The following is a 10549-nucleotide window of genomic DNA, read 5'->3' on the forward strand; positions in this document are numbered from 1 at the left end:
AGCGTTATGAACAGGTATTTTCTCGACTGATGTTGTCAGAACGACCCATGGCGAGTTTTTAGGAATCATGTTGAAATTTTCAGCTTTACTGCAGATTTATATAGTAGCCTATAGTAGGCGGCTGCTTTCATAGTAGGCTAAAATATAAAAATGAAAGAAAGAGAGATAAATATGGATTAAAAAGCTAGTGCTAATTGACATTTGTAATTCAAATTAAAGCAATGCAGTGACGTGACATAGAGCCAAGTATGGTGACCCAATCCAGACTCAGTCCCGATCTCTTCGCTCTGCTCCGGGTTGTAAAGTGTATGGTAAGTGGTTGCAATCAATTTATTTTAGCTACATTTAAAGAATAAAAAATGCTTACTTAATTAGTTCATTTAAATATAGCCAAAATAAATTGATTGCAACCACTTACCACAATTTTTTTTTTAGTAAATTCAATTTAGTGCAGTATTTTACTAGAAAAAGTTTCAATCCTGTGGTTATTGAGTTGAGAAGAGACATTAAAGAAGAAAAAAAATACATTTATTTGTAATTTATTATTATTATTATTATTATTATTATTATTAACAGTATTATTATGGGAGTTACTGATGCTGCAGGAATGACGCTGTCCAGCAGGGCTTTCTCTTTTTTTCCCTCAAGAAAAACAAAAAGTGAACTTCCTGTTTCGGGGTGGTCCAGGAGTCTGAGGGAGAGGGGGAGGTCTCGCATTCTCCGGCTGCGCTGCAACTTTGGGCTCTCGGGACCGGCGGCTCCGAAAATGGAATCTCTTTTCTAAATTCCAACTTTAGAGAAAACTTCTGCGGAGTTTAAAAGCGGAGAATAAAATTCACAAGAGGAGAGTTAAGCGTGCGTTCATATCTGCATCTCTCTCCCTCTCTGTGCGTGTGTGTGTGTGTGAGGAGAAAGAGGGGCTTTATTGGAAATTCTCGAACCCCCATCGGGACGCTCTCGGCTTTCAGCTCCGCTCGCGCAGGTTTTCCAGGGAACAGTGGAGTTTGCTGGGATCAGCGCGAGGCCACACACAGACTGATGAAGGCAGAAGCGAGTCTTCAAAGGTAACGCGCTATTCCTTCAGATTACACGGATGTGTGCAACTTACGTTTACTGTGTAGAACGTGATGCGAACTTTAACAGATGTGATGTTACTTTGTATCATGTCAGTATAAGTGTGAATAGAACCTTCAGTGCGCTGGAGTGTTAATCAAGTGGAATGTTTGCGTATTGATTAACAATCCAAACATGTGTCTATTACACACTCAGGCTGAGGGTCTCTTGAGTAAATGATGAACATGTAAGTATTTAAGCAACTAATGCTTATTAAATAGGAGGAGATATGACATTTAAACAGCAAAATGCTCTAATGTCAAGAACCTTTTTTTTTAGCAAGGAGTATTAGTTTTAATATCTCTATTGGTTATTCTGGATTTAATTTAGTACACTATGAAGCGTGCATGACGGTGGTCTCTCGGGAATTTTACTGTAGTGTCCTGGTGGTCTCACGGTCGTTTCTCAAACTGTTGTTAAAGAGGCAAGCAAGCTGTGGTATAACATGTTGATTTTCATGCGTATATGTTTAATTTGGTTCTCTTCTGCACATATTTTGTCGTCTGATATGATAGTTTGTGATAATTTCAGTGTGGAGGTCCGTCTGTTCTTCTACAGGCCTCATCTCAACAGCTGTTTCTTGTAATAGGAAATACTTGAAGTGCCTAATATCTTTTCCAAATGTGTCTATCTAACCTGAAGCCCCACCACAACACTGACTACGTGTATTTTGACCAGAGGTCTTTAAGACCATACGTTTTCTCTTGTGCATAGAATTCTGAATTCTTTATATATAAAAAGCTATATAATCCAAGTAAACTATAAAGAATTTTTGCACTTCTATTAATACGAATTTTAATGATCCTGAAGGGGGATTTCATATTTAGTTTTGTGCATTTGCTTGTGATCATGGGTTCTTAAATGCAAACTCCATATTATGTTGGATCAAGAGAGACTGTGAAAGTTTAGAATGGGGGGAAAACAAACATCTAATATAATCTTCACAAATCTGTGTAATTGCCTATCTCAGATGAGTCACTGTCGTAAATCAGTAATGAGGGGATGATGTCATAATGCTGTAAAGCCCTGCTTCATGTTTAATTTTGTGCTTAACATTAACATAAAGATTGTATCTTAAAGTTGTTTTTATCAAAGAAAATCTACAACGAATCAAAAGAAGTTACCAGTCCATTATGTGATTAGGAAAAGATTATTTAAAAAAATATATTTTTCTAACCAGATTTGGACCTCTAGGGCTTCTGTCAATTGTCTGGCTTGCTAACACGTCAACAATTCAGTTATCTTGTCCGCTATTGGTCATAAAAACAGTTGTCATGCTTTTATTTGCAACACAGAGGCTTTCTGAAAGCTGTTTTTGTTTTTAGCACGGTTGCACATAGAGGTCATTGTTTGCAAATCCACTCTAGGTTGATGTGGGATCAGGTCTGGAGGTGAGAAAGACTCTGTAGGGTGTCTTCCTCTTTCCCCAGACCTCATTAGTGTTTGATGGACTTGCATTAGTGCCAAAAGGCTTCCGTTAGCATACTCATACTCACACAGATCCTGCCTGAAACCTCCCTCTGAGTCTGTCTTTCAGACACAGCAAAAGTGCTAATATAAAGAGGCGATGCATGTATGTCACCTTTTGCTAACCTGTGGGTGGAGATCCAGAGACTGAACTTGTCAAATGAAGAAGGTTCAGTAGCAGTGCTACTATAATAACCTGAAAATGAGAGTGATTCACACATGCGTGAGAGATGTCTTGAGTTTTAGAGGTGTTTCGGAGCAACTAGAACTGCATGATAATCAGAACAAAACTGAAATTGCGTAACTGCTTAGTGAATTTTGATTTATTTCATTAAATATATACACTGTGTGTTTCATAGTGAAGCATGGCACTGTTTTCATTTGTTTGTTTGTTGTTTATTTGAATAGGGACAGATACAAAATAAACATAGATTATTACATAAAGAACAATCAGTGTTTATAGCCATGGCTAATTCGCAACACCTGTCCCTAGAAGAGCTTTTAACAGTCAAGATAATGAGGAAAGAAAAATTAAACGTAAAAAATTACAGCGAATACAATGAAATGTCCAGAAACCAGGTAGCACCAATATAGATGCGTATAATTAATAAACACATTCACTCGAAGTCACACAGATGCACACCTCACATACACCCAGCTACACATCTCATATGGCATGATCACACTGCTGCCGCTCTATGAACCAGGCTTTTGTTAGTTTTTTAAAGGTGGACAGTTTAGTTAAAGTCTTTATATTTGTAGGAAGGCAGTTCCACAAATTGGATCCTGATCATTCTGAAACAGTTCATACTGGCCTTCATTTTTAATATGACTTTTAAAATTTAACTGAGAATCTAAAATCACTCCTAAATATTTTTCTTGTTCTATCTGATCGATGAGTTCACCATTCATTTTAACGTTAAGGTCATTTATTATCCTCGTTCTTTTTATAGAGAAACACATTGATTTAGTTTTCCTCAGAATAAGTGTTAAACATGATTTATTTAGCCAATTAGACACTTTCTCAAGACTTTTGGTCAGTGTATTGCCGATAACAACAGGGCTTTTGCCAGACACATAAACCACAGTGTCATCGGCATACATCTGAAGGCCAACTTCAGGACACACTTCAGGCAGCTCGTTACCGGAACTAGACTTATTGGTCGATAGTTACTAACGTCTGTGGTATTCCCGAACTTAAAGATGGGTTTAACCAGTGCCCTTTTCCACGCGTCTGGAAATATTCCAGTTTTAATCGAGACATTTATAATGTGGGCCAAAGGTTGAATGATAATTTGAGAATATTTTTAAAGGGAAGTTGTGTCTATGTTATAGTTGTCTTTGGATAAATTAGTATTCAGGTCTGAAACAGCTTTCAGTACCACTGCCTGATCCACTTCTCTAATTTTAAAGTAATTCTCATTTGCTGATGGCAATATGTTTAAGTTGAGCCCACTATTGGGCTCGTCATTTGTATCATTTGCACACAAAGCAGCTCGTGATCCAGTGTTTTTAATGTCTTGAAGCGGCTCGGTTTGCAGTAAAGGCACATACTCCATCTTTGTATCTACTCCGATTTTATTTTTTTTTATTCTTTATTGAAAAGATGCATCATGCACTAACCATGTTAGCTTGTTATGAGAAGTGCAAGTACAGCAGACTAATATTTTTTTTAATCAAATTTTAAATCATTTGATAAAGTTTTCAAAAAAAATAAAAAATCATAGTTTTTCCCCCTAATCATTCCACTGTATGGAAGAGCGTTTCTGCCACAGAATAAAAAAGATAAATTGCAATATAAACTCAGAATTTTGACTTAAAAAAAAAAAAAAAAAAAAAAAAATCTGAGTTTACATCTCACAAAACAAAATGCAAATATAACTTATATTTCTCGCAATTTAAAAATTTCCTTCTGAGTTAATATCTCATAGTTATGTATATCTCATATTTCTGAGTTTACGTCTCAATTCTGAGTTTATATCTTGAATTCTGAGTTTATATCTCATAATTCTGGATATATCTCATAATTCTGAGTTTGCATCTCAATTCTGCGATTTATATTTTGCAATTCTGAGTTTGTATCTTAATTAGTTAATAACATAATTCTAAATGATCTCATCGTTCTTAATGACATATCTCATAACTCTGAGTTTACATCTCAATTTTAAGTTTATGTATTCCAATTCTGAGTTAATATATCATAATTCTGAGTATATCTCTTAATTATGAGTTTATAACTTGCAGTTCTGAGTTTATCTCTTGCAATTCTGAGTATATCTCATAATTCTGAGTTTATATCTTGAATTCTGAGTTTATTTCTTGCAATTCTGAGTATATCTCATAATTCTGAGTTTATATCTTGAATTCTGAGTTTATTTCTTGCAATTCTGAGTATATCTCATAATTCTGAGTTTATATCTTGAATTCTGAGTTTATTTCTTGCAATTCTGAGTATATCTCATAATTCTGAGTCTATATCTTGAATTCTGAGTTTATTTCTTGCAATTCTGAGTATATCTCATAATTCTGAGTTTATATCTTGAATTCTGAGTTTATTTCTTGCAATTCTGAGTATATCTCATAATTCTGAGTTTATATCTTGAATTCTGAGTTTATTTCTTGCAATTCTGAGTATATCTCATAATTCTGAGTATATCTCTTAATTATGACTTTATATCTTGCAATTCTAAGTTTATATCTTGCAATTCTGAGTTAATATTTCTTACTTCTGGATATATCTCATAATTCTGAGTTTACATCTCAATTCTGAGTTAATATCTCATAATTCTGGATATATCTCATAATTCTGAGTTTACATCTCAATTCTGAGTTAATATCTCATAATTCTGGATATATCTCATAATTCTGAGTTTACATCTCAATTCTGAGTTTATCTCTTGCAATTCTGAGTATGTCTCATAATTCTGAGTTTATCTCTTGCAATTCTGAGTATGTCTCATAATTCTGAGTATATCTCTTAATTATGAGTTTATATCTTGCAATTCTGAGTTAATATCTCTTACTTTTGGATATATCTCATAATTCTGAGTTTACATCTCAATTCTGAGTTAATATCTCATAATTCTGGATATATCTCATAATTCTGAGTTTACATCTCAATTCTGAGTTTATCTCTTGCAATTCTGAGTATATCTCTTAATTATGAGTTTATATCTTGCAATTCTGAGTTAATATTTCTTACTTCTGGATATATCTTATTATTCTGAGTTTACATCTCAATTCTGAGTTAATATCTCATAATTCTGGATATATCTCATAATTCTGAGTTTACATCTCAATTCTGAGTTTATCTCTTGCAATTCTGAGTAAATCTCATAATTCTGAGTTTATATCTCAATTCTGAGTTAATATCTCATAATTCTGGATATATCTCATAATTCTGAGTTTACATCTCAATTCTGAGTTAATATCTCATAATTCTGGATATATCTCATAATTCTGAGTTTACATCTCAATTCTGAGTTAATATCTCATAATTCTGGATATATCTCATAATTCTGAGTTTACATCTCAATTCTGAGTTTATCTCTTGCAATTCTGAGTATATCTCTTAATTATGAGTTTATATCTTGCAATTCTGAGTTAATATTTCTTACTTCTGGATATATCTTATAATTCTGAGTTTACATCTCAATTCTGAGTTAATATCTCATAATTCTGGATATATCTCATAATTCTGAGTTTACATCTCAATTCTGAGTTTATCTCTTGCAATTCTGAGTAAATCTCATAATTCTGAGTTTATATCTCAATTCTGAGTTAATATCTCATAATTCTGAATATATCTCATAATTCTGAGTTTATATCTTGAATTTTGAGTTTATCTCTTGCAATTCTGAGTATATCTCATAATTCTGAGTATATCTTTTAATTATGAGTTTATATCTTGCAATTCTGAGTTAATATCTCTTACTTCTGGATATATCTCATAATTCTGAGTTTACATCTCAATTCAGAGTTAATATCTCATCATTCTGGATATATCTCATAATTCTGAGTTTACATATCAATTCTGAGTTTATCTCTTGCAATTCTGAGTATATCTCATAATTCTGAGTTTATATCTCAATTCTGAGTTAATATCTCATAATTCTGAATATATCTCATAATTCTGAGTTTATATCTTGAATTTTGAGTTTATCTCTTGCAATTCTGAGTATATCTCATAATTCTGAGTATATCTTGCAATTCTGAGTTTATATCTTGCAATTCTGAGTTAATATCTCTTACTTTTGGATACAACCCGAATTCCGGAAAAGTTGGGACGTTTTTTAAATTTTAATAAAATGAAAACTAAAAGACTTTCAAATCACATGAGCCAATATTTTATTCACAATAGAACATAGATACCATAGCAAATGTTTAAACTGAGAAAGTTTACAATTTTATGCACAAAATGAGCTCATTTCAATTTTGATTTCTGCTACAGGTCTCAAAATAGTTGGGACGGGGCATGTTTACCATGGTGTAGCATCTCCTTTTCTTTTCAAAACAGTTTGAAGACGTCTGGGCATTGAGGCTATGAGTTGCTGAAGTTTTGCTGTTGGAATTTGGTCCCATTCTTGCCTTATATAGATTTCCAGCTGCTGAAGAGTTCGTGGTCGTCTTTGACGTATTTTTCTTTTTATGATGCGCCAAATGTTCTCTATAGGTGAAAGATCTGGACTGCAGGCAGGCCAGGTTAGCACCCGGACTCTTCTACGACGAAGCCATGCTGTTGTTATAGCTGCAGTATGTGGTTTTGCATTGTCCTGCTGAAATAAACAAGGCCTTCCCTGAAATAGACGTTGTTTGGAGGGAAGCATATGTTGCTCTAAAACCTTTATATACCTTTCAGTATTCACAGAGCCTTCCAAAACATGCAAGCTGCCCATACCGTATGCACTTATGCACCCCCATACCATCAGAGATGCTGGCTTTTGAACTGAACGCTGATAACATGCTGGAAGGTCTCCCTCCTCTTTAGCCCGGAGGACATGGCGTCCGTGATTTCCAACAAGAATGTCAAATTTGGACTCGTCTGACCATAAAACACTATTCCACTTTGAAATAGTCCATTTTAAATGAGCCTTGGCCCACAGGACACGACGGCGCTTCTGGACCATGTTCACATATGGCTTCCTTTTTGCATGATAGAGCTTTAGTTGGCATCTGCTGATGGCACGGCGGATTGTGTTTACCGACAGTGGTTTCTGAAAGTATTCCTGGGCCCATTTAGTAATGTCATTGACACAATCATGCCGATGAGTGATGCAGTGTCGTCTGAGAGCCCGAAGACCACGGGCATCCAATAAAGGTCTCCGGCCTTGTCCCTTACGCACAGAGATTTCTCCAGTTTCTCTGAATCTTTTGATGATGTTATGCACTGTAGATGATGAGATTTGCAAAGCCTTTGCAATTTGACGTTGAGGAACATTGTTTTTAAAGTTTTCCACAATTTTTTTACGCAGTCTTTCACAGATTGGAGAGCCTCTGCCCATCTTTACTTCTGAGAGACTCTGCTTCTCTAAGACAAAGCTTTTATAGCTAATCATGTTACAGACCTGATATCAATTAACTTAATTAATCACTAGATGTTCTCCCAGCTGAATCTTTTCAAAACTGCTTGCTTTTTTAGCCATTTGTTGCCCCCGTGCCAACTTTTTTGAGACCTGTAGCAGGCATTAAATTTTAAATGAGCTAATTAAGTGGATAAAAGTGTAAAATTTCTCAGTTTAAACATTTGCTACGTTATCTATGTTCTATTGTGAATAAAATATTGGCTCATGTGATTTGAAATTCCTTTAGTTTTCATTTTATTAAAATTTAAAAAACGTCCCAACTTTTCCGGAATTCGGGTTGTATATCTCATAATTCTGAGTTTACATCTCAATTCAGAGTTAATATCTCATCATTCTGGATATATCTCATAATTCTGAGTTTACATCTCAATTCTGAGTTTATCTCTTGCAATTCTGAGTATATCTCATAATTCTGAGTTTATATCTCAATTCTGAGTTAATATCTCATAATTCTGGATATATCTCATAATTCTGAGTTTATATCTTGAATTCTGAGTTTATCTCTTGCAATTCTGAGTATATCTCATAATTCTGAGTTTATATCTCAATTCTGAGTTAATATCTCATCATTCTGGATATATCTCATAATTCTGAGTTTACATCTCAATTCTGAGTTTATCTCTTGCAATTCTGAGTATATCTCATAATTCTGAGTTTATATCTCAATTCTGAGTTAATATCTCATAATTCTGGATATATCTCATAATTCTGAGTTTATATCTTGAATTCTGAGTTTATCTCTTGCAATTCTGAGTATATCTCATAATTCTGAGTATATCTCTTAATTATGAGTTTATATCTTGCAATTCTGAGTTAATATCTCTTACTTCTGGACAGTGTTGGGGGTAATGCATTACAAGTAACACGAGTTACGTAATCAGATTACTTTTTTCAAGTAACTAGTAAAGTAACGCATTACTTTTTAATTTACAAGAAAATATCTGAGTTACTTTTTCAAAAAAGTAACGCCAGTTACTTTGTATTCCCATTTTTTGACTGACAAGCCTCCTGTTCCCATATTGGGAGAAATCAGAAGTATGGAGGCGTTGTGTGCGCTGTGTGAACATGTTACTGTAGTTCTAGACTAAATGTGAATGTGCATTAATTCATCCCACTCACAAAAAAACAAAAAACAAAACAGATTTAGTATTCATCAAAATTAATCAAAACAGTGAAATGCAAACTCAGAATATGACGCAAACCTGCTATAACTAAATATATTAAATAACACAAATGTATCTATTCCCATTTTATTAACAGTGTCTTTGCTGCTGACCTTTAATGATCCAGTTCAACCATACTAATAATTAAAAAATGACTTTAGATAAACAATTGTGCTTCATTGTTTTTTTTTATTGCTGAAGAGTGTTGAACCTTCTTCTCCTGTGTTCTACTGTACAGACGTGAATTTACTTTTCCTTCAGCCTGAGGTTTATTCATTACACTTTTTGGTGTGAAAGGGCTTTTACATTTGCTATAAATAGAACTTCTTATATTAAAAACAATCAAGCCCTGCTCATATTTAAAAAGTAACGTGAAAGTAACGTAATGTAACACATTACTTTCCATAAAAAGTAACTAAGTAACGTATTTAGTTACTTTTTTAAGGAGTAATGCAATATTGTAAGGCATTACTTTTAAAAGTAACTTTCCCCAACACTGCTTCTGGATATATCTCATAATTCTGAGTTTACATCTCAATTCTGAGTTAATATCTCATAATTCTGAATATATCTCATAATTCTGGGTCCACTGAATGACATCTCATGAAGCATGTTTAGTCCAACGAAGCAATAACGTTGTAATACGGATCATAATTCCTTTGTTTACATTTCAGTTCTTCAGCGACGGAACTGTTTGTGTCCGTTATGGAATAACTCTGTCAGAAACTGCATCTTGGTAGTAAAAACACGGCATGGTTTTGCAGCGTACAGTGTCACAAACAGAATGAGACGATCCACCGGGAAAAAGAATGAATGAAAGATAGGCGAAAATTATTTTATTTGAATTTTGGCGCTCCCTCGTGACGCGCTCTGACGCACCTGTCAACTGATGGAGGCGGAACTTATAGCGATCGCCTTTTTCTTTGTTTATTTTATTTTTCAACAGTTTTTATATATGTGAGAGTGTGTTTTATGTCAAATGTGAATGTATCTGCATGATTACCATCGGTTTGAGTGCAAATCAGCCCAAATCAGCTCGCTATTACTGCATGATCACGGCTATCAAAGTGAACGTGTCTATATGAATAGAGAGAGTGGATTTAAAAAGGCAGTGTAGAGAAAATAAATCTCTGATAGCCGAGGCACTCCTTAATTAAAATGTCTTTAATGAAAAAATGACATGTCCTAAACTGCCTTTTTAAATGTTCTACCTTGGACCGAAGA

At 34.2% G+C, this 10549-nt stretch overlaps 1 protein-coding gene across 2 annotated transcripts in view; it reads left to right on the forward strand.

The window, feature by feature from the left end:
- The first annotated feature begins 690 nt into the window (after positions 1 to 690).
- LOC132160688 (zinc finger protein GLI1-like) overlaps positions 691 to 10549 on the forward strand; it is a 71979-nt gene continuing 62120 nt past the window's right edge. For both annotated transcript variants that reach the window (XM_059570333.1, XM_059570334.1), the window contains exon 1: positions 691 to 1064. Coding sequence is in view for 1 of the 2 variants with exons in the window: in XM_059570334.1 (XP_059426317.1) it covers positions 1039 to 1064 (26 nt within the window). In the remaining variant the exon portion in view is untranslated. The remainder of the gene's footprint in view (positions 1065 to 10549) is intronic.

This window comes from Carassius carassius, chromosome 17, assembly GCF_963082965.1.
Source record: "Carassius carassius chromosome 17, fCarCar2.1, whole genome shotgun sequence".
Classification (NCBI taxonomy): Eukaryota; Metazoa; Chordata; class Actinopteri; order Cypriniformes; family Cyprinidae; genus Carassius; species Carassius carassius.